The sequence below is a fragment of the Elaeis guineensis genome, chromosome 2 (genome assembly GCF_000442705.2).
Source record: "Elaeis guineensis isolate ETL-2024a chromosome 2, EG11, whole genome shotgun sequence".
NCBI lineage: Eukaryota > Viridiplantae > Streptophyta > Magnoliopsida > Arecales > Arecaceae > Elaeis > Elaeis guineensis.
The window spans coordinates 99,112,270-99,136,722 of NC_025994.2; the positions used below are offsets into that span (position 1 = coordinate 99,112,270).

At 41.0% G+C, this 24,453-nt stretch overlaps 3 protein-coding genes across 3 annotated transcripts; 2 read left to right on the forward strand and 1 right to left on the reverse strand.

Annotated features, from left to right (window-relative positions):
- The first annotated feature begins 3,275 nt into the window (after positions 1–3,275).
- LOC105049919 (G-type lectin S-receptor-like serine/threonine-protein kinase At4g27290) lies at positions 3,276–10,759 on the forward strand. Its single transcript, XM_073251221.1, has 8 exons — positions 3,276–4,578; positions 4,672–4,791; positions 8,444–8,566; positions 8,650–8,798; positions 8,980–9,190; positions 9,752–9,989; positions 10,068–10,218; positions 10,308–10,759. Exons 1-8 carry the CDS (start codon positions 3,309–3,311, stop codon positions 10,614–10,616), a joined length of 2,571 nt encoding a protein of 856 aa, XP_073107322.1. The 5' UTR covers positions 3,276–3,308; the 3' UTR covers positions 10,617–10,759.
- Positions 10,760–12,565: 1,806 nt separating this feature from the next.
- On the forward strand, positions 12,566–17,828 carry LOC105049927 (receptor-like serine/threonine-protein kinase SD1-8). The gene is made up of 7 exons (XM_019853246.3): positions 12,566–13,988; positions 15,338–15,472; positions 15,549–15,718; positions 16,095–16,305; positions 16,836–17,073; positions 17,191–17,341; positions 17,430–17,828. Exons 1-7 carry the CDS (start codon positions 12,716–12,718, stop codon positions 17,736–17,738), a joined length of 2,487 nt encoding a protein of 828 aa, XP_019708805.2. The 5' UTR covers positions 12,566–12,715; the 3' UTR covers positions 17,739–17,828.
- A 4-nt stretch (positions 17,829–17,832) lies between these two features.
- On the reverse strand, positions 17,833–21,147 carry LOC140850876 (uncharacterized). The gene is made up of 3 exons (XM_073251222.1): positions 20,887–21,147; positions 18,110–20,072; positions 17,833–17,930 (listed from the first exon to the last, which is right to left on the reverse strand). The coding sequence occupies exons 1-2, from the start codon at positions 21,145–21,147 to the stop codon at positions 19,353–19,355; spliced, it is 981 nt and encodes a 326-aa protein (XP_073107323.1). The 3' UTR covers positions 17,833–17,930; positions 18,110–19,352.
- Between the last annotated feature and the right edge of the window lie 3,306 nt (positions 21,148–24,453).

The following is a 24,453-nucleotide window of genomic DNA, read 5'->3' on the forward strand; positions in this document are numbered from 1 at the left end:
GCCCCTCATTCATCTCTATTATGTCTCTATCAAAAATGCAATCCATCGGCGATCCCCGTAGATAGGCCCCCACATCATTATCAAGAGAACAGAGCCCCATAAATTGAAAATTTTGTAGCCAAAGAAGAATCCTTTCCATCAAAATTCCCTAAACCCTACAAAATATCATGCTTCTATCTAGATTAAGCTCTCAAAACCTCAAGGGACCAACTCACACCACCATAACTTGCACAAAATCCATGTACTCGAGAAAAAAAAAATCAAATCAGAACCTAAAAATCCTCTCTAATCTCTTATTTTCAAGTGTTCTCCTTTCCCATAGATCTTTGAAAAAGATAATGAAATAAAAAGAAAAAGAAGCAAAAAAAAAAACATGATCATCCATGTGGAGAAAGGTCTTACCTTCAATTTTTTCTATCTTTCCTTTGTTTTTGTTTATTTTTTCTATGTTTTCCCCCATTTTTTCTGTACTTTTTCTGCCCTCGAGAGTCCCAACGAGGTGGCAAGGTTGGAGCAAGCAAATGGGGAAGCTTAGACGGTGGCTGGGGTTTGGTGTTGGGTATTTACTTTCTTTTCCGTTGTTGGGAGTGTCCATCAGGTGGGAGACTTGGAGCGGCCTAATATTTATCCAAAGATCAAATCCTCTCATCCCCTTAGCACCGGCTTTGAATTTCTGAGAGATAAATTTCAAATCTAAATGAATAGTAATTTTAAATTTTAAATTAATCCAAAATTCTATAGGATTTGTTTAATGGATCTTATTATGATTTGAAATAGATAGATATTCGGAGAAAACCATCTGGCCATCACTGAGGTTATTGTAGCATCAGATGCAAGATTGGCTCATTGTATTTTTAGGTCTATGTGTTGTATCTTAACATAATTTTTTTAGATAAATTTTAAAAATTAATATACAAATATATAAAATATCTTGATTAATTATATGTGAATAAAAAATATTAGAAAATTAAAAAAATAAAATAGATTGTATTAATTAGATGACCCTAATTCATCAAAAAAAAGAATTTTTAAGATTAAATTTAGGATTCTATATTGAAACATATAGAAATATTTAAATTTATTATATGTGATCCAAAAAATATCCAAAGACCAACATAAATAAAGTTGATCATTTTGGTTGTATGAAATTAAAACATATATATATATATTTTTATTTAGAAAGTTGATAAATAGAAAAATAAATTTAAGATTATGAATTATATTTGCTAATAAATTTATAAGATTTAATAATAAATAATTTATTTATGGGCTTGGATCTGGTTAAGACATATTAGACCAAATCAATTTAGTATTATCCTACAGATTGGGCTCAAAAAATCAATGATCAAGATTGGATTAAAATATGGAGTTCATTTATTTCTTTCGAATCTAGTTTGGATATATCATTGGTTTAACTATGAGTTGGTGTAGGGTTGGATCGATACTAGAAAAATTAAAGTAAAATGATTTTGCATATCATGTTCATATAAGAAAAAATTATTGCAAGTACTTTATTTTCTTTTTATCTTTATTGAATATTTTTTATGGTGTTGATGCATTTATGTTATTCATATGTTTATATTCTACAATAAAGACTTTTATATATTTTGTGCTCAGGATTTTTGTTCTAGCTTCAATTCCAAAAGAATATCATTAGATTTTATTTTTGACATGGATTCAAAATGATGGAATAAGGATAAAAAGATTATGCTGGAGGTAATTTAATTTCAATATTATCATTTTTTTTGGATCATTTTTTGTTAGGAAACCTTCTTAATTCAGTAATATTGTATAAAATTTCTAGATATTTATATTTTCAATTTAAACGAAGAGATTATCGAAGAAGAAGATTAGCATAGATATAAATTTATTAGTTATTGAACATACTATATATTATATGTATGAAAAATCTACATATGATAAAATATTTTAATTATTTTGATTTCAGTTAAACCCCGCCACGAAGCATGGGTTCAATACTAGTGTTACATCATCCAATAATTCTGGTTTAAGTTGTATCTTTTGCACGAAAAGATGATTGATCTTCTTTTATAATATCATCCATTATATCAGACTCCATACATATCTCCATGCACTGCAGATGCCATTGTTCATTCGATCGCATGTATCTCAACGTGACAATCAAGCGATCCATGGTCGATTGGTGTGGAGGAAGGTGAATCATTCTTTGGGCGGATGATGCAACTAAAGTAGCTTGTTGGCCCGAAAAAAACTAGCTTGCCTTGGCCCCAAATTAAAAGTGTTTTCTACCAAAAAAAACTAGCATGTGTTGGCCCCACACCATGTGTCTGGTTAAAAGTCACACGTTTAACTAAGCCATTATATTTTCTGCAATGACAGGTCAATGGTCGCACTATCGAGAAGACATTCATTGTAACAGCAATACCATGTCAAAGTTGTCACTATCCAATTAAAAACCAAAAGTTGATGGTGTAAGATTTCATTCATGAGAATCAATGAAATGCATGATACTCGATTAAATACATATGCTTTTATTGGGTTATGATAAGTTTGATATAGTATCATTATTGCAACAAATATTTTCTCCTTCCCATCAGGGAGGTAAAGGAATTTTGAATAGGTCCGACCAGATGATGTAGCCCAGCAGTCACCTCATCTCCAAATTTATCCAACCAACCAACTCCTTGGGTTAGGGAGAGAAATTATTAGATAGGATCATTCTACGATACAGATAAAGTCAACAAAATTTTCATATATCGATTAAATTTTTATTAATAATTAATCATATTTTAATAAAAAATTATTAATGATTTGAAAATTTTTATGATGAGGTAAAGAGATGAATCATGATTTTAATAAAAAAAAAAATTGTGTCCATCATGTTTTGAATAAAATCTATGATGGCTATAAATGAGAAGAGAAGAAAAAATGAGATATATCGTGATAGTGGGGCCATCGTAGAAAATAATTCTTAAATGGGCAATTATTTTCTCGATAGTAGGTTCTATTTTTTTTTTTATTCAAAATATGATTCAGCTCTTCATCTCACAGTCAATAAAAGTTTTCAAACTATTAATGATTCTACCAAACCATAGAATGGGCTCCACTTCATATTTTATTCAAAGCATGATTCAGATTCTGGTAAACTATGATAAATCATGATTAATTATTAATAAAATATCATCTGATAAAAATATAAAATTTTTATTAATTTTACTTATATCAACGAGTCTATCTAAAAATATCTCACAGATTACTGCAAGCCTTGTGCTTCAGAAGCCGTACGAGTCAGTAACCTTTTCTTTGAAACGGAGTTGCTTGGGAAGATGGGCCGGCTCCCTACTCCCCTGTTCTTCTTTCTCTGTTCGATCCTTTCTTCTCATTTCTCTCCCTCTATTGGAGGTGACACCCTAACCCCAGCCCAACCCCTCGCCGACGGTCATGAGTTGATCTCTGCTGGAGAAAGATTTGTCTTAGGCTTCTTCAGCCCTGTCAATATTAACAGTCGTTATGTTGGCATATGGTACAAGGTCTCACCTTCTACCGTCGTGTGGGTTGCCAACCGCCAGCACCCAATCTCCGAGCGCAACGGCAGCCTATCGATCGACACCAATGGAACTCTCATCATCACCGACCATAATTCTAAACCCATCTGGTCCTCAGGCTCATCGGGCCTCACCAATCCAGTTGCACAACTCTTAGACGACGGGAATTTCATCATTAAAGAGGCTAATGGTGACGGTAATGTTCCAAGGAGCTTTGCATGGCAGAGCTTCGACTATCCAACCGACACTCTGCTCCCAGGAATGAAGTTGGGGTGGAACATAACGAGTGGCTTCAACCGTAATCTCACATCATGGATTAGTCCTAGTGACCCAACGCCGGGCTCCTACTCCATGGTTTTGGATGTCCATGGTGACCCCCAGGTAATCGTGTGGAAAGGCTCAGACAAGCAGGGGCGCACAGGGCCATGGAACGGGCAAACATTTAGTGGCATGCCGGATTTTAGCCCTGACTTCGTACTGGACTTTGTCATGAACAACGAGGAGGTCTTCTACATGAACAACACCACCAACACGTCGATCATCGGGAGGCTTCTTCTGTACTACACCGGTGTGGTCGTACGCCTTGTTTGGGATGATGCCACCCAAATGTGGAGCACCTTCGCGTTAGAGCCGAAGGACACATGTGATATGTGGTCACAATGCGGGTCTTATGGGGTTTGTAACTATGACAACTCACCGATATGTAGTTGCTTGCAGGGGTTTAAGCTTAGGTCGTCGAGAAATTCAGATTTTAGAGATGGATGTACGAGGATGACGGAGCTAGACTGTCAGAACGGGACGGATGGTTTTGTGACAGTAAAAGAAGTAAAGCTGCCGGACACATCGAGATCAACGGTGGATAGGAGCATCAGACTGCATGAGTGTAGGAATTCGTGCTTGAGGAATTGTTCATGCACCGCCTATGCGAGTGCTGATATCAATGGAACCGGCTGCGTAATTTGGACAACGGAGCTCACTGATATTAGTGCGCATTCCTTTCTTGGACAAGATCTCTATGTCCGACTAGCGGCGGCCGATCTAGGTATGTATTGTTTTATTTATTGAGGTCAGCAATTGCATGCTGGAAAGACTTATACCATCAGATCAGTGCATGCTGGAAATCGGTAGATGTTTACATTGCCAGTTCTGGTGCCGGTGCCGGTGTCGGTGCCGGTTTGTACTAGTTCAAGGGTGAACTTTGCACACTGTTATTGGGCGTATGCAGTCCAATTTGTACTGTTTGGTGTGAGTCAGGCTTTCCACAGTAGTTCGATGTAGCAGAGGTACTTGTAGGTGGAAAATTATTGCATGCATCAGATGTAAATGGGGAACGGATCCTCTGCGGTACTTAAAAGGATGCTGTACATACCTCAAAAATATCTATCAAAAGATGAGTGGCCGTACGTGCTTACGTACATATATTAAAATATTAAAAAAAATAATAATAAATTTTTAAGATATTTGAATAATTTAGATAAACATCATATAATCGTTCATTTTTTTATGGACGTTTTCGAAGTATGTACAATATTCTGCGTTACTTTTTGAATATCGTAGAGGATACCATTTCGATGCAAGTGAACCAAGGCAATTGTCGGAGCATATCCATGGTAGAGAGCACGCAATTAGAAATCAATGAAATACAAGGTATCGCATGGCGTGTTATCCACCGTGGCATTTGTGCGTCCATTGCACCTGGTGCATGCAATAGGGAGGCTATATAGGTGGGAACGCTGGAAATCCACCGGCCAAACTGATGGGACAGCCAACGACCACTACTGTCTTCGTTTTAATTTGAAGGAAGCCGACCTCTGACTTTAACATAAGCTACTTTAATGAAATTCTGAAAATTTGGCTTGACAGTCATGGTCCGAAATGGGATGGGCTATTTGTCTACACGAGCGATTTCATAAATTTTTTATATGCGATGCAGAAAAAAATACATCAAACTATCTGATTGAATCATATAATTATTATTTTTTAATATATATTTAATATATATAATTTTATTTTTTTATTTAAAATTTTGAATGATAAAAATATTTTTTCTATCTGAAAAAATTATGATATTCTATATCGATATTATGGCATCCTACATAGGATGTCATAATTTTTTTATAAGATATCATAATTTTGATAAAAATATTTTTATTTTTTAAAATTTTTATAAATTTTTTAATGATTAAAATGCTCTGCTCTCTTTATGACATCATATGCGGGATGTCACAATATAGATACAGAATGTCCTAATTTTTTCAAAATGAAAGAGATTTTTTTATCATTTAAAATTTTAAACGAAAAAATAAAATTGTAGATATTAAATACACGTTAAAAAGTGATGGTTATGTAGTCCAATCAGATGACATGGTATATTTTTTCTACACTGCATGCAGTGTAGAAAGAATTTCACCTATCCAAGCTCCCTCGGTGCCCAAATACAGATCCAACCCAATCCGATTGGATTGATCTGTATTATCTATCCATTCGGACTAAAATTGAATTGGCCTGAATCCTATTGGAGCTTAATCTTTCAATCCTTCGTGTTGTAGCTTCAATTTTTTTTGATATAATATTGTATCTTCATGTTAGCAATTACCTGTTGATAGAAAAATATATTAGTAGAATAGTGATCAAGATGGCCAAGCCACATAATATTGTCAGACCAGACAAATTATTCAATGGACCAGGTGTACTAGATTAGTTCAAGAGTCACTGGCCACGTTACTCCCTTGTATTTAAACAGTTTAAGATCGAATAAGGGAACATGTTTTTGACCATACATATATCGCGGGATTTGGAATGGTCCACTAGACCTAGTCTACGCAATAATTCTCATCAAATCGAGCCACTGTTTGCTGTGGACAAGCCAATTTTTGAATTGAACCGAGCATGGCCTAGGCCTGAATGTTTGCGCCATTACAAGCCTGGCTGTGATTGAGATCAAGTGGGGCCTGGGATGGATCACTCGAGGTCGGCCCAAAAAATAAATGGACTTTATAAATAAGCCTAAATCTAGAATGAACTCTTTCGAGCTTGGCCCATAGCATCATCCAAAGTCGGTCCGGCCCGATAGATGTCAGTCCACCTAGGGCCTATTTCCAATCGCATTTGTGGTAGAGTGTGAAGAGAAGAATTGGACTTGATCCATCCTTACATGGGTTGCAAATGGACTGGGTCCAGTTTTTGCCCATGAACAGCCAAACATGATCCAAAACATTTGATTGCTCAAATGACTTTCTACAAATTCATAGTTTCGCATGGAGATAGGGCTAGAACTGGGCCGGGCCGGGCTGGATTCTACCTCTACCCGAGCCCAGCCCGAAAAAATTTTCAGGTTTCGGACCGAGTTTCGGCCCAATTTTTTAAAAAAAATACAGGCCCGAACTCGGGCCCAAGACCGGCCCAAACCCAATCGGGCTGGCCTAATTCCAAATCCATATAAGGTGTAAGGTCCGAACCCAATCGGGCCTGGGCGAGACTGTTGTGGAAGGAGGGGATGAGCGGGAGAGGGGACGATCGGAGGCAAGGGAGAGGAGGGAGGAGCGGGAGGGGGAGGTCGGCGGGGGGAATGGAGGAGTACTGAAGAACGCCACCTACTAGAAGGCTCCCACTACCGTGCCGCCAAGCATCCCCTTCATCGAGAGCTAGCATCGCGGTCGACGGCTTCAGATAGCCACCCAACACACTGACGGAGCCTATCTGGGACACCGTCCACGAGCAATCTGAAGTTGATCATCTTTCTGAACCCCTATCGAAAAGATCCGGATAAGGTGCTCTGAGATTGGGACCTCTAGGGCTGATGATCAAAGAGCTCCATCACCATCAACGCCTTCAACTCCCCTCCACTGCAGCCGCCATCTCCTGTAGCCAAGTCCGCCGCCGCCTCCACCTTCGGCATCGGTGCATTATTTTTTCCCGACAGCGACTCCCTCCGATCAAGAGGGAAACTTCTCACTCCGTCGACTCCGATTTGATTGTACCGGAGTCCAGGCAAAGACGGAGGAGGGGCTGGAGGGCGGAAGGAATAATGACTGGGTGGGCTGGCGAACTGACCTACAGAAGGGGAGAGCGGCAAGAGCTGAACAAGGGGAGCCAAGATAAGGGTTTAGGTTTTACAAACGAAGCAAGCATATGCGCAGGCCTGACTTCGGGCCTGATTCGGGCTTGGGCTCGGGCCGGGCTCAGGCCAGGCCAAAGGTTTGCCCGAGCCCAATCCGAAAGTAGATCGGGTTCAGTTTTTTAGGCCCGAGCCCGGCCCGAATAGTTTTGGGTGGAGATCGAAGCCCGGCCCGAAGCCGGTCAGGCCCGATGGACCTCGGACCAGCCCGAGCCCACTTCTAGCCCTACATAGAGACACTAAAATTAGCATGTTTTAATTTTTTAAACAACCACGTTTCCTATTTAAATCCTATTAGAAACACTTTAAAGCAGTGCTCATTATACCCATAGAATAAATAATACTACATTCAAACATTCTGTGGTACAACTAGAAATGGGTCCAGGCCAGCCCCAGGGTTGTTGGGCTGGGCAGCCTTCAGGATGGGCTACAGGCTCAACCCAAATAAAAGTCGCATCAGGTTTGGAGTTAAAGTTAGAGCAGTAGACATTTCGAATTCACGTCGACTCATCTGAAAGAACCTTTAGGGAGGAGGGTCGCTCAAAAGGCTAAAAATTATAACTTTTCATTATTGTTCCCACTTAAAAGTTTTTTTAAAAAATACCAAACTCAAATCAACTAATTGATAACTTAGTCTGACCTATTTAAAACTCGGGCTAAGTCGAACAACCAATATTCATCCCAATTTATACGTACGTGGAACTTCTTGACGCTTCGAAAAAAATAAAAAATCTAGAAAAACAAAAGGAAGACAAAGAAAGGTTCACCATGTACTTATGCGATGATGTTGTTGTTTCAGGCCTGGGATCCGATCATTCACATTCACGTACCACGGTTGGGATTGTGGTGGGCTCTGTTTTGGGGCCTCTATTGGTTGCTTCAGTGGGTGTTTGCATTTGGATAAAGAGAAGGAGAAGAACAGGTAAAGCTAGTCCAGCTCGCAATATGTAACCATAACATGAGTGGTGATTACTTATTATTGGTGATCCTGCAAAACTTCCTTAGGTGCCATTTCCTTCGCTAGTCACCGCAAACAAAAGGAAAGCAAGGACTGGGAGCTTCCTTTATTTGATTTGGGAACAATAATTGCTGCGATCAACAACTTCTCAATCGAAAACAAGCTTGGACGGGGTGGCTTCGGCCCCGTGTACAAGGTATTTTCTTAGTTTACCAATCGAGCTTATAATAGAATATCACTATGCAGGTCCTAGTCGACGTAGGGTCTTAAATTCAGCACTCTGAACACAATGTTGCTTTCAGAGCTTTTGAACAGTCCGATACTGCCACTAAATTTAGTAATCTTAAGTATAGCAATGCTGAATGTGGTAAATTCAGGGAAAGCTTGGGGAGGAGCAAGAAATAGCAGTGAAGAGGCTTTCAAAGACATCGGCACAAGGCACTGATGAATTCATGAATGAAGTGACGCTGATTGCCAAGCTTCAGCACCGAAATCTAGTTCGGCTTCTAGGTTGCTGCACTCAAGGAGAGGAAAGGATGCTGGTATATGAATACATGCCTAATAAAAGCTTGGACGCCTTCCTATTTGGTTAGTTAATCTTCTAACCTCTTCTTTGTCTTTTGTTTCTTGTCCCTGATTAAATTAAGAAAATCACAGTATAATCATACCTTCTAATACTTAGTTCAAGAGTTCAAGAAAATATTTTGTTCAATAAATGCTAACCTTGCCATGAATCAATGACTCACTTTTGCTGTTTGAATGGAAGATTAGTGGAAATCAAAACACTATAGTTGAGTACACTCATGAAAATGAACTTATAATTAGGGTCACTCAAAACAATGCGCTCTACACTAAAATTAAAAGTTGACAATTAGGGTGTGGCTGGCCTTGTGGAGGTGGCCAACTTCATGGAGCTTTCTGATTCCACCGCCATATTGTAATCAATTTTTGAAGACGAGTCAATACCAAGTTTCAGCTCTAACCAGTATATTTGTTATAATTTCTTTTACTCTTGGGCTAAATATGTGTGTAAGCTTGCTTAATTTGCCACCAAGTGAAAAAAAAAAAAAAATCAAAGTAAGGTGGATAGATATTTCATTTTTTTATTATTTGTTCAAGCAAGGCTAACATAAAGCAAGCTTTGAGTAGATAAAGATAGAGGTGTATTATTGGATTGGCAAACCCGCTACAACATTATAGAAGGGATTGCTCAAGGTCTTCTCTACCTGCATCGAGATTCTAGACTTAGAATTATTCACAGGGATCTCAAAGCTAGCAATGTTCTTCTTGATAAAGATATGAATCCAAAGATATCAGACTTTGGCTTGGCAAGAATATTCAGAGGGGATGAGATAGCAATAAATACTCGAAGAGTTGTAGGGACGTAGTAAGTATTATATATTTTTCATTACTATCATATTTATTCTTCAAAAAAAATTTGTAATCATCTTAATGATAAATGCAGTGGATACATGTCTCCAGAGTATGCGATGGATGGTGTCTTCTCCGTGAAATCTGATGTTTTTAGCTTTGGTGTCTTAGTGCTTGAAATCATTAGTGGCAAAAAGAACAGGGGGGTTTCTGTATCCGAGCACGAAGGAAACCTTCTAGCACATGTAAGATTGGGAAAAGAATAGTTAAATTTATTCATATATTCCTCTTTTCTTCATTGAATTATGATGGTGATGGAATAATTTTTTTGTAGGCATGGAGTTTATGGACGGAAGGTAATGCCTCGGAACTAATAGATAAATCAATCAGCAACTCGACTTCCATGGTTGAAGCCGTGAACTGTATAAAGGTTGGGTTATTGTGTGTTCAAGAAAGTCCAAGAGACAGACCGACGATGTCCTCCGTGGTACTGATGTTGGGTAGCAGGAATGCATCCTTGTCAGATCCAAAACATCCTGGCTTTTTCCAAATGAGAGCACGCTCTGAAATCGAGTCATCAAAAGGCAAGACAGACTCAGCAAGTATAAATGAATTATCATTGACAACAGTTGAAGGTCGATAATTAATAGATCGAGGTCGTAAAATTTTCTCATGCCAGGAAGAAACTATAAAAGTTCTCGTCCTCTCAATGTCTACACATTTCCTTGTTGCAACTCTGTTATCCTCTACTATCTCAAGTCCTAATCAAAGTCAGTAGTCTATTAGTGTAATGGGTGATTTGTATTTTTTCAAAATAATGGAAAAAACTAAGAATTCAAACTGTCGTTCATCCAAAGGAAGGCATAGCAAAGTAGATGCTCCTCTAAATTTTTTTTTTTGGTGATGTAAAGGGAAGCATAGCCACCCATTTTATTAGAATGAAGAGTTTACAAAAGAAAGTTTATAGAGAAATTATTGACAGATTATCAAAGAAGCAGAACAAAGGTTACAAAGTAACAACACTGGCTGTACCAAAGCCATTTACAGCAATTGCCGGAAAACAGTAATCAGAGAATTTACAATTCTTCACAACCTGAACGAATCATCTCATGTAAAAGCCATATAGCAAAGTTCCAATGGGCTGCCAACAAAGCTAACAGGCAAATCACATTGTCTGCTATCACATTGCAAAAAAGCAACCCGTGGCACAGCCCTTGAAGATGGTTCCTAAAGAGATCTTTCTTTCTTTGGCAGCTAGATCCTCGTCAATGAATTCGGCTCCAACCGGCTCCTTTCTTCCACACCCATACAATCTACGCAAGGACATTCAGACAAGAAAACCCTGAAGCAGTGGTTGTAAAAATCTCCATAACCTTTTTTAAACCACAGTAAATTTAGAACAAGCCTTATTTTAAAAGAGTAACAATGGGGGATAGCTAAAATTTTTTTGCTAGTTTGGATTCAGTAACTTAAAAATGAAGCAGAATATCCTACAAGTACGGATAAAGACAATTTCCAAGATATTTATGTACAGGTGGTGAAAATTTCCTGAATGGTTGGTTCATGTATGAAACCAAAGAGGATCAATGGAAGAAGAGCTCAAATGGAGACTGGTGACCGTGAAAGGTTATCGATTGGCCCGTTGTAAGATGATGGCAGCAACTTTCTTTCTCAGGGAAAAATTATTGATTTTGAGAACTTTGAGCAAATTGGCAAAACTTATTTCCATATAGGGACAGTTTATACTGGACCCCGAGGAATTCCAGCAAAGCTATAGTATTGAAATTTGATATCTTGTGGCTATCTCATCCAAATCCTTGAAAACCTAATGGTCATATAATATTCCAAAATTAGTTTGAACATTGAGTCCACCCGGCTATCTCACCTATATTCCAATAAAGCTATGGTCTTTACTACAAAAGATCTCAACTTGAGTCCTCATCAGCTTGGTCTTAGATCAGTTGGAAACTTTGATCCATTAGTTTGACAATTGAGTCCACGTAGCTGCCAACCATCCTCCATCGTCATGAGATGCTGATGCAGTCTAGTCTCTATTCCCCACATTTGGGAAAATAAGCACCAAGGAATAGGAATATCTCAGAGACCTCTAAACACCAACAAGTGCGGATGGAAGAGCTTCATCACTTCAAGATCATATGACATCAGCCATCCAATTCATTCAATGTCAAAATGGTGGATCCTGATTGGCTGGCTGTAGTATACCATGCTTCATATGACCGGGGGCCACCATTATTCCGCGTGTCACGACCTTTCAGCTCATCACCGCAGTCAGAGTCTTGGAGCAGACAACCAGGCTCTCCTCTGTACGCCCTTTATTAATTGCCACCAAAGGAATAATAAGCCGCCCTACACAAGGCTTTGCCTATGGTAGACTCGCTCTACCTAATAATTTCTAGTCTTGTACTCCTCATCCCGGTTTACCATATCCACATCCACCGCCGTGATCAAACCCATGAATTATTTTCACCGAGTTTCAGTTTCAACGGTCATTATTTTATATGATAATCCTGAACGTACGGCACCGGGTCTGCCTCCGTTCCAGCATTTGCTATATGCAGTGGTCCAGAAAAGAGAGATTAAAAAACGATGTATATAGGTTAGATGATCGTTTCTTATCATTATTAGCTTTTACTTGATCACCCGATGAAGGTTAGACTTGGGCATTGCGATCCCGGAATAAATAGAACTTCTTTTTTCCTTTGAGCAAAGCCATTTGGAAACATGAGAAGGCCTCCCGTATTCCAACCACTTCTCCTCTTCCTCTCCTCTCTGTTCTCTCTCTCCGTTGGAGGTGACCTCCTAACTCCAACCCAGCCACTCCGCGACGGCCAAACCCTGATCTCAGCCGGTGGGAACTTCGAATTAGGCTTCTTCAGTCCTGTCAACTCCAACAACCGCTATGTAGGAATATGGTACCACAAGGTTTCAGTCCCAACCGTCGTGTGGGTCGCCAACCGCCAGCACCCGATCTCCGAGCCCAAGGGAAGCTTATCGATCACCGCCAATGGAACGCTAGTCATCACCGACCAGAATTCCACGGCCGTCTGGTCCTCGGGCTCATCGGGCCTAACCAACCCGGTCGCACAACTCTTGGACAGCGGTAACTTCATCGTTAAAGAAGCTAAAGGTGCTAGCAATGGTCCAGGTAGCTTCGCATGGCAGAGCTTCGACTACCCGACCGACACGCTGCTCCCGGGCATGAAGCTCGGGTGGAACTTAACGAGCCATTTGAACCGCAACCTGACGGCATGGACCGATGCTAGCGACCCGGCGCCGGGCTACTACTCCATGGCTCTGGACGTCGAGGGCGACCCCGAGATATTCTTATTGGGCGGAGCGCACCGGCTGTGGCGCACGGGGCCATGGGTCGGTCAAAGGTTCAGCGGCATCCCGGAGATGAAGACGTATAGCATGTTCACCTTCAACTTTGTCATGGACCAGGATGAGATCTACTACACGTTTAACATCCTCGACGGATCGGTCATCTCGAGGCTGATCGTGAACCAGTCCGGCGTGACCCAACGACTGGTCTGGCTCGAACAGAGCCAAGCGTGGAGCATCTTCTGGTTTGCTCCCAAGGACCAGTGCGACGGCGTCTCGCCGTGCGGTCCGTTCGGGATCTGCGACACTAACAACTCGCCGATATGCGACTGTTTGCAGGGGTTCGAGCCCAGGTCGCCGACGAATTGGGCCCTGAGGGATGGGTCGGATGGGTGCAAGAGGAAGACAGCGTTGGATTGCCGGAATGGGACCGACGGCTTCGTGACGGTGAATGAGGTGAAGCTACCCGACACGTCGAACTCGACCGTCGACATGAGCTTGAGTTTGGATCAGTGCAGGGCTATGTGTTTGAGGAATTGCTCATGCACGGCTTATGCTAGTGCTAATACCAGTGGCGGAGGGTGCATAATTTGGACTGCAGAGATCACTGATCTAAGGGTGTTCACGTTTGGTGGACAGGATCTCTACGTCCGGCTAGCGGCGGCCGATCTAGGTATGTACTGTTCCATTGCTTGAGATAGATGGTGATAATTTAGATGACATATTACAATTAAAAAAAAGAATATTTTAGATGAAATATAACTTGGTGCTAGCACTATGAGCCAGAATCCGGCAAACATCAAGGCGGCGTTTGTTTGCATCGATTCTGTATGGAGCTTATACATTGTTAATAGTGAGTATAATCGAGAGGACCACCGAAGCTGTGGTACTGAGTGTGAGTCCCACTGCACCGAGGAATTAGGTGTAGCAGACTCCAACCTAGAGGTCTGCCTGGGGAAAGGAGAGTCTCCAAAGCCAAGGGGCTTCCACCACAACAAATGCAAATTTTTATTTCTTTTTTTTATTTCTAAGGAAGTTGACATCTTTGACTTCAGTGCTATTGTATTTTTCGATCCTGTTGGAAGTATATTCGCATTAGAGTGGCATGGGCATTCTACTTCAGCATGAGGAGAAAAGGAGAGGCCGACCTCTCTGACTTCTAGTGCTACGTTCGTTCCATCTACTATAAAAATTTCGCTTGGAAGTTAAAACAGAATCCTCCCTTCCGATTTTGATGTGATATCCAATCTAGTCCCTATCCCACAGTTTGGCCTTGGAAAATAGAATTACAGTAATATCCTCGACTGTAGGTAATATTACCGGTTTACAACCTTGCATTATTAGTCTTTATCAGGTCCTGGAACACCAGGGTATTTATTAGGAGTAATGCCGCTATACCTTTAAATAATGTGTCAATATCTGATAAAAAGGTCAAAATGCCGCCAAGAGATTGCATTTCTAAATTTTACTTTTGGGAAACTACTTTCTAAATTTTCTCCGACTCCCTGTTGTATTCAGATCGTTTCACTGTTTCCAGCGTTAGCTATTTAGCAAACTCTCTTCCATGCTTTGCAGTAACATATCTCCAGCACTTCTGTGGTGATGGAGAGATGAGTACGAACAACGGAGAGTTGTTTTATACGGACAAATTTGACTGACGATGGTTAGATGTCCACTGTATTTAGTTGATAATGATGCCAATCACATTAATGTACAAATTTTCCAATTATGAATGAGTCCACTAAAGCTGCAGGAATAGTGCAATATTACACCTGTTCTACATTGTCCAAAATGTAGTTTCTGGTATGAAAATTTTTATCTATAATCTGATTTCGTGTGGTTTCTTCTTATAAACTGACGGCCTTACATCATGATAGCTCCTGCCCTGAAGGAACCCGGACCCCACAATTTTGGTTACGTCGCCGAAGTAGCTAAGCAACAACTATTGTAGTTTGAAAAGGACTGACAACCAACGGAAAGAGAACAAATTATTGTACTCATACAATGGCAGTGATGTTGCAGGTTCGGCATCCAAACATTCACACCTGAGCAGAATAGCTGCTATCGTGGTGGGCTCTGTTCTGGGAACTCTACTGCTTGGCTGGATTGGTTGTTGCATTTGGAATAAGAAGAGGAGAAGGAGAAGAACAAAACAGGGTACAATTAGGCATTCAATTTCCCAATAAATTAAGGCAATATCAGGCCCATGCTGACAATTATTTGTGCTCAACAGCTATGTCCATGTTAGGTACCATTTCCTTCGCCAATAACTACATCAATGAAGGCACAGAAGGAAACGAGCTGGATCTGCCTTCATATGATTTGGGTACAATTGTAGCAGCTACTGATAACTTCTCTATCAAAAACAAGCTTGGTGAAGGTGGCTTTGGCCCCGTATACAAGGTATGCTCTCAGTCCAAGAACAGAACTTTATAGAATGTCACTACCGGGAAATCAGGTACCAGGATGGCAGGAGAGATGAGCGAGATCAAATTATACTAATTGCAATTTCGATGATGTGAATTCCCTTTCATAAGAAAATACTTAGCTGACATATTGGCAAAGATAATTGCTGTCATGTGGGAGTTCTGACTTTATACATTGAGAAAAAAAAAGGGGGGGGGGGGGGGTCACTCCATTAGGTTCTCGGTCAGTGTCTGGTTCTAAAATCAGTATTCTAAATACTACGTTGGTTTCATCTGGACTTTGACAATTGTTTGATACCCACCCTGTTCAGTATAATAGCAGTGTCTCATAATGCTGGATGTGGTACATTCAGGGAAAGCTGGGAGAGGAACAAGAAATAGCTGTGAAGAGGCTTGCAAAGACTTCAGTGCAAGGCATCGATGAGTTCAAGAATGAGGTGATGCTCATTGCCAAGCTTCAGCACCGGAACCTCGTTCAGCTTCTTGGTTGCTGCATCCAAGGAGAGGAAAGGATGTTAATCTATGAGTACATGCCTAATAAAAGCTTGGATGCCTTCCTATTTGGTTAGTAAATCTTTGTCCACTCTGACCCACCACTTAACATCTCATAGTAATGTCATGATTAAGTGTTATCATTCCTCTAATGTTCAAATCAGTACTAAGCCTTTCCTCTTTTTATGTAAAGAACTAAGCTTTTCCTTTAATCAACAAGCTCTGCCTGCTTAGCGGGATAAGTAATGTGGACACAAAAGTGACATGTTGTCTAATCAGCTTTCTCAAGTGAAATGCCATTTCAAAAAGATATAACACTCAAAACACCACTTTCTTAGCTCGAGTTAAAAGTTTTGGTGACACTTGTGAACCAGGTGGGTTGTTGGCTTGTCAAGCCCCATCAAGTTGAGCATAGGCATGTCACAATGATGCTTCTCAAGCTATTACAGTTTAATCAATATTTACTAACATGAGTCTCAGAATATCCAGCAATTCATTTGTTACGAATGTTGATGACTTTTGAACTGCATACTTTCTTTTACTAACTAAATTTTACTTCGAGTAATAGCATACAAAGGTTAACACCACTAATTTTTCATCAGACAAAGCTAAAGCTGCACTGCTGGATTGGCAAACCCGCTACAACATTATAGCAGGGATTGCCCGTGGACTTCTCTACCTCCACCAAGATTCTAGATTAAGAATCATCCACAGGGATCTCAAAGCTAGCAACATTCTACTTGACAAAGAGATGAACCCTAAAATTTCAGACTTCGGCATGGCAAGAATATTTGGGGGGGATGAGGCAGAAGTAAATACACACCGAGTGGTTGGAACCTAGTAAGTTTTTTTTTTTTAAGTATTTAACTGTACATCTGCTCAAAAAATGTATTTCATTGTATGTATAATATTCTATATTTAAAAACTAACAGTTCAATCATCTTAATGACAATGCAGTGGATACATGTCTCCTGAGTATGCCATGGATGGCATCTTCTCAGTGAAATCTGATGTATTTAGCTTTGGTGTTTTAGTACTTGAAATCACAAGTGGCAAGAAAAACAGAGGGGTTTATTACTCCAATCGCCATACAAATCTTCTAGGACATGTAAGTATGGAAAAATGTACTTATTTTCAATCAGATGCTCTATTCATCATTTTTAAAGAAGTAATGACCCTTGCTGCACATTTTTCAGGCATGGTATTTGTGGAAAGAAGGTAATGGCTTGGAATTAGTGGATGAATCAATAGGCTACTCATTTCCCATGGCTGAAGTGTTGAGGTGCATAAAGGTGGCTCTCTTGTGCGTTCAAGAACACCCAGAGGACAGGCCAACAATGTCCAGTGTAGTGTTAATGCTGGGCAGTGAGAGTGCTTGTCTCCCATACCCTAAACAACCTGGTTTTGTTGCGACGAAAGGCCCCTTTGAAATTGATTCATCGTCAAGCAAGCAAGATTCACTAACCGTAAATGACTTATCAGTTACAGTATTTGAAGCTCGATAAAAGATGTCAGGGTGAACACGACCATAAGAAATTGTATATATTCTAATTTGGAATGGGAGAGAGGATGCAAACCTACTTATTCTTTTAAAATTTTGCCTTGCTTTGTTGGACCAACTTGATTGTTCTAAATCTGGCACTCCTTTATTCGCTGGGTGTGCACACAATCATTTGGCTTGAAAAGAGCTATATCATCTGATATGCGAAAAAGACCAAATCAACAGGTCAAGTTAGTTTTGATCTAACAGATTAATGTTTTTTTTTTTAAAAAAAAGTCAGATTTGAACAAGCATAGAGACAAGTTGCTGCAAATTTTCATTTTCTTTTTGCCCAAATATAAATTAGAATCTTTTGTAAAATGGGAAAAAACATACCCATCAAAACCTGCATAAGAAATCTGTTAGCATAAAAATAATCAAAATGTCTTCAACAAAAGGCACCAGCATGCAAGGGCAAAAAAGAATCGAAGATCATTTACAACCAATGTGCTGAGCTGATGGCTTCTTGCTACATTTGATAGTCCGCATGCAAGAAGCTCTCAGATTCTGTTCCCTTCAGAGTATCATAGACAGCATCCCAGTTTTCAACCTAATCAGACAATGGTCTTGCGTGGATCTTTACATGATGGCTGGAAAGCTTCCTTTTTGCAATCTACGGAACTTTAGAACATCCTTAACATTCTGGAGGAAACAAAGAATATTCTTGTTAGGCTGGTATAGTTATATTGGTTTACTGTTCCCACTACCTCCCTCCCACCACTCGCCTTGTGGTTGTTCAAAAGACCTTCATAGTAGAGAAGAATGTGGCGAGTGCTCTTGAAGTAATCCAGAGCATCAGCCCCCCATTTATCCATCTGCTCTAGTTCCGGAACCAATGAAGTTGCATTGACTGTGGACTTATATCTTGCAAGGACATCAGCCCGAATGCCGTTAACCACCACATATATCAAGATTCAAGTCCACTATAAGTATCAGTGAATTTTCTTCATATTTTTGAGAAATTACTAATACATCTCAGTATAAAATGCAAAAGCATGACCTTATCCCTTGAATGCACAGGAGCTTTACGGGTCCCATTTAGTTGCTTGGAACCCGGTCATGCATATTGGCAAGTACCGAAACCATGCGATGAAGTAGATTTTTTCTAAAGAGGAATATTGCAGAGACTCCTCTTTGACTGAAGTATTTAACTATTTCATCATGATGCTGGATGACACCCTGAAGTAGGGTTCGAAACAGGTCGGGTTGGGCCAACCATACCCCTATCAAGCCTAGCCTGAAATATCTTTTCCGGCTTCAAGCCGGGCTTAGGCTCAAAAATATTTTAGAATTTTAGGCCCGAGCCTGGTCCGAGCCCAAGCCCGAGCCCGAATTCTAGGCTCGAGCCTAGTCCGAGCCCAAGCTCGAGCCCAGCCCGAATCCAATCGGGCCGGCCCAAGTCCGAGCCTAAGCCAAGAAGCACATGAACCAAAATCCCACCAGCGTCCCGCTCTCCCGGTCTCCGCCCAAACCCTTTCTCCCCTCACACGCACTCTTCCTCCCTCTCTGGGCCTCCACCGTGAGTACCTAGCCTAGCGGCGCCACAATCGCCCGCACCGACCTTGCCGGCCTCGCCTCCTCAAGGCCTTCGACGCCGTCGGCAGTCGCGTCCGCACTGCCGCCCCCTCCACACCCTCACCTCCCTCCCCAACCTCATCAACTCCCTCCTCGATAAGCTCCTCGTCAACCACGCTCGCCTCAAAGCCGCCTCCCTCTCAGACTCTGTCCTCTTCGTCCCCGAGTCCCCCATCTCAGCCCACCTCTGCACCGCCGGCTTTTCCCCGTGGAACCCCATCCATCGCAACTCCTTCCTCACTGACTCTTGGACGACTCCATTAAGCTCTGGACCGTCGATCGCCCATCCAGTGTCCGCACCTTCCACGAGCACGCCTACTGCGTCTACGCTGCCATCTGGATCCCTCGCCACGCCGACGTCTTCACATCGGTCTCCGGCAACCAACCCGCCCGCATTTGGGGCATCCGCTATCCCAAATCCTCCCTTATGCTCCCCGCCCACGACCACGAGATCATCTCCCTTGTGCTCCCCGGCACCGCCTCTGTCAATAAATCCATCCGCATCTGAGACATCTATGCCTCTGTAGCCAACCTCGTCGGGCAGGGAAGACAGAAGAGGAAGAGAGGCGATGAAATTTGGGCTCGAACCAGGGTCGGAATTAGGGCTCGGATTTGGGCCCAAGCTCGGGCCGGGTTCAGGTCGAGCCAAAGGTACACCCAAGCCCGGCCCAAAATACAAACGGATTTTAGATTTAGGCCCAAGCCCGATCTGAATTGTTGGGGCCTAGTCCGAAGTCCAGTCCGAGCCCAATTCCAGCCCTACCCTGAAGTAGCCATGACAAAAAAACTTCAGGTGGATCCAACAAATAGCAAGCACAGGGAGAAAAAAAAATCTAAATATCACAATGTAACAACACTAGCAGTGTAACACCAGATTTTTCTTGTAGGATAATCTCAGTAAACAAAAAAAAGGAAAAAAGAAAAAAGATACATTTAAAGGACATTAGAAGGTGCAACACTTAAAAGACTACAACCAAAAACTATTTCCCAACTTTATACTTTTTATGCTTCTGCAGGATAAAAATTAACATACATATATGGGGGTGTGTTCTTCATTCTCCATCATTTCCAGGAAGAAAGTTCATTTAATACACAGGAAATGAATTTTCTCCGATGAAATAAACTTGTCAAGATCTTATTAGGATTGTCACAAAACTTGCTGAGTTCCAAATGTTATGGTGAAGGTTTATGCGACAAAACAATAAGCAACTGTGTCATGTGTTGGTTCTATTCATAAGGGGCCTCATTAACATAATAGTGGGAATGGCAACAAGAACAACTCAAGCAAGCTAGGCCTAACTCAAGCTCAGCTGGTTTAGTAATTGAGCCAAGCTCCAGTCAGCTCATTTAACTACAAGAACTTGAGCTGCTCATATAATTTCACACAGAATTTAAGCTGCTCATGTACAGCTCATGAGAGCCTAAGGATTTCATAAATAGTGGTATAAAGCAAGATTTTCAAAATCGGTACCGAACACTATTTCGGTTGGCCAATGGCACGAATCGATACGGTCCCATAACGGACCGAACCAGAGAACCGACAAAGAGAGGAAGAGATGAATTAGGGAGGAGGAAAAGAGGAAGAGAAACAGAGAAGAGGGGAGGGAAGTAGGTTGAGGCAGTGGAGACACCACCAATGACGATCGGAGGGCTGGGTGGGCCCTCAGAGGGCTGCAGTGGCCACCACAGCTCTGCGTCGTCCGCATAAGGAAAGAGAGAAGAGAGAGGGGGAAGGGAAAGAAAAGGACCGAGGAGGCTCCGACGGAGAGGTCGCCGGAGGGCCTCCAGCTGGCCGCCATGGCCGTCAGATGGTGTAAGTGCCACCTAGGCTCTGCAGCCATGGAACATGGGTGATCGTCCCTATTTCACAAGCTTTTTTGAAAAAGTCCGACAACAGTGAAGCCGACAATGATTTTACCGGCTTCACTGTATCTGGGCTTTTTTAAAAAAAATATTCAAATAGTGAAACTGGCAAATCCATTACCGACTTCACTGTTTTTAGATTTTTTTAAAAAAATTGAAATAATGAAGCTGACAAACCCACTGTCGGCTTTACTATTCATTGTGATTTTTAAAAAACACGATGCGAGGAACAGGGGCGATCGCCTCTGTTCCACAGCCCCTATTCTCCATTGGTCCAGTTCAGCACGCCTTGAACCGTCCTGTTTGGGATGATTCTGAAAACCATGGTATAAAGAATTTGCTGACAAGTTTATGTTATTTCTTTCCATCTTTAAACAAATGTATGTGGGAACATCAACATCTTAATGTAAGCTTAGGTTCATCTTATCATAAAATACTCTTCAAACCAACATTACTCTAGACAAAATAAAGTGCTTAATCATTTCTCTAGTTAAAAGAAAATAAAGAAGTCAGAGAAAGGAATAAATTGGAATCCTCCCTATTTTCGTCGCCCAACATGTTGTCAAGTACCGACATGTATCAGTCAGTTCTGACTGGTACACACCATATTAGGCTAAAACTGCCTCCCAACACTAGATTGGCATGACATATGTTAAGCATGTTCTGTTTTTTATAAGAAACGAGCTTTTAAATCTTTTAGCATTGGGATTTTTGCATACATAGGTCTCTTTACACAAATGTCATTTCAAACATTCTTTTTTTGCATAAACACCCTTCCAGTCAATTGTATCTATGAAAGCTATTAGAACTAGCCATTTTCATGGAAACGACAAATTCACCCTTGTGTAGACTACATGCCCACCTTACACAGAAAGCACATCCATCCGATCCACATCTGACATCTAGAGAAGAACCAAAAGTAAACCATCCCTAAATTTTTTAAGAAAACTATTTATCAAATCCCTCCCTCCTGCTATCATCTCCATGACGTCCAAAACTCAAGGGTTGAAAAAAATTGGAATTGGTTCAAACTTGAAACTAATTGGCTCATTAATTGTAGTTCATCTATAGGAAGTGAGACTGCCAACCTCCGGATCAACCATCTCAGCCATCGGAAGATAACTCTTGACAGAATCCTCGTCGAGCTTCCCTGACTTGTTGCGGTTCAAGCTTCACCACCGGCTCAATCATGAGCTTGGTGTAGTCCAATGGGACATTAGTAACCGGCTTGACCATTTGGCAAAAGTTGGTAGGCTAAGTATAAAGGTATGTTGTTGGGCACCATTTCAAAGCCCATAATTTCATTCAAGATCCTCTTTATCGCCGGCAATGCCACCATGCACTTCAATCCCAAGTTGTTAGGGGATGAAGAGGTAGGATCAAGCTATGATGATGTTGAGGGAGGAAGAGGAGACAAGGGATGGGTGGTGGAGATGGTGGAGCTAAGGTCAAAGAGGGAGATCTTGAGGGCTTTGGTCTCACAAATGGAGGCATCAGAGATCCAAGAGTCCAGAAAGGGCATGGAAAGACTAGGGATCGCAGGTGGAGTAGCGCAGCAGTTAGTTCTCCAACATCATCATTCTCTCTAATTTAAGAACTTAAAGTAAGGATTTTTGAATTAGGATAGTGGTACGGACACCAGAGCCATCAAAAATCGGCAACATAATTTAAGTTCGATTTGGATCGAAGAAGCCTCATTAAATTGATTCTACTTCAGTTATTTATTTTCAGTCAATAAATTTTAATGCATTTGGCTTTGGGTCCATAGGGCCATACTTGGATTTGTCCACGTCACCTTTGGAGCCACCACTCTCCACATGCCAAGAGAAGAATATGCATGCCAGCATATGCCGTGCTCATGCCAAGTTGTGTTAAGCATCAAGCACCCACATGAAATTCCATTTCTTCCTTAGAATTCCTTAAGAGTTTTTGGCTACTTACTTATTTTGTTGAAGGCTGATTTCTTTCCTATGGTAGATTATAATGCTTTACTTTTTTGTGGAGGGTTGATTTCTTCCTTGTAAAAATAAGAGATTCCTAAACAAATAGGACCCTTAGAGTCCTATATAAATCCTTGTATCTTTCATGAAAGAAAACAATGAATGATTTTACAAACTCCACAAATACTTGTGTCAATCGCTCCGAGAGGGAGAGGGTGTGAGACCCAAAATCGCCCCACAAGGGGAGGGTGTGAGGCCCACTTTCTATCCTATTCCTTCTACTTAAGATTCAGTGTTCCTGCGACTCTGATCGACTCCACCATCTACCCACGCAAGCCTATTCCGTCAAGAGAAGATCTGTCTCCTCCAGAATTTTCATCTGTCGTTCTGAGAGAAGGAGTGATTTCTTATTCTACAGATCATATGCTGTCAAGGACCTTCGTTCCTTAACAGTTGATCTTTGATTTTTTTTTTTTTAATCCGATGTTGGTAAAGACCTAGTTCTTTATCGATGGATCTGTTTGGTTAAAAGATTAAGAGCCCTAATCAGAGTAGTTTCTTAACTACCACGATCCGGATTCTTATCATCTTCTTGGATTTTTCTCACGGGTTTAATGTTTTATTTTCTCTCGTTCCATTCTTATTTCTTTTTTTTGCATCTACTCGTGAGCATGTTTAATTTCTGCTATCTGTTTATGAAATTTTCTATTACTAATTGTTTACTGATCTCTCGAATGGCATTCGTCTGTATCATTTAGATTGATCTCGCTTTAGTCTCGTATCAATCAATCACGCCTCCTGAGCAGAGTATAGGCAACTATACTGTCTGTCTTGGGAATAATGAGTCCCTGGCCGGACGTGATTTGTTGTTGATGAACAGAAGAGAGCTTGATTATTAGGATTGATTTTCTTTTTAGGATTGTCCCGCATCAATTTGGTATCAGAGCAGGTTGATTAGGGCTTTAGTTTAAATTCAGCAATTTAAATTTTCGCAAGTTAAATTTTCGTACTCTAAATTTCGTACTTTACTTTCAAGCATTTTAATTTTATTGCACCTTATTTCTGCATCTTAGAGTTGCATGACCACTAGATCAGGTACCTGGTACCAACATCCTACTTCCCCACCCAACACCAATATGGATCCCAATATAGCAGCCATCATTAATGCTCTGACTGAAAAGTTTGATGACATGAAAAATTTTATGAAAGCCATGGATGAGAGAATAGTGGTATTAGAAGAAGCTAGGCAGAAACAACCTGAACCTGAGTCTCTCCGACTACCTATAGGACAAAGAGGTAGGA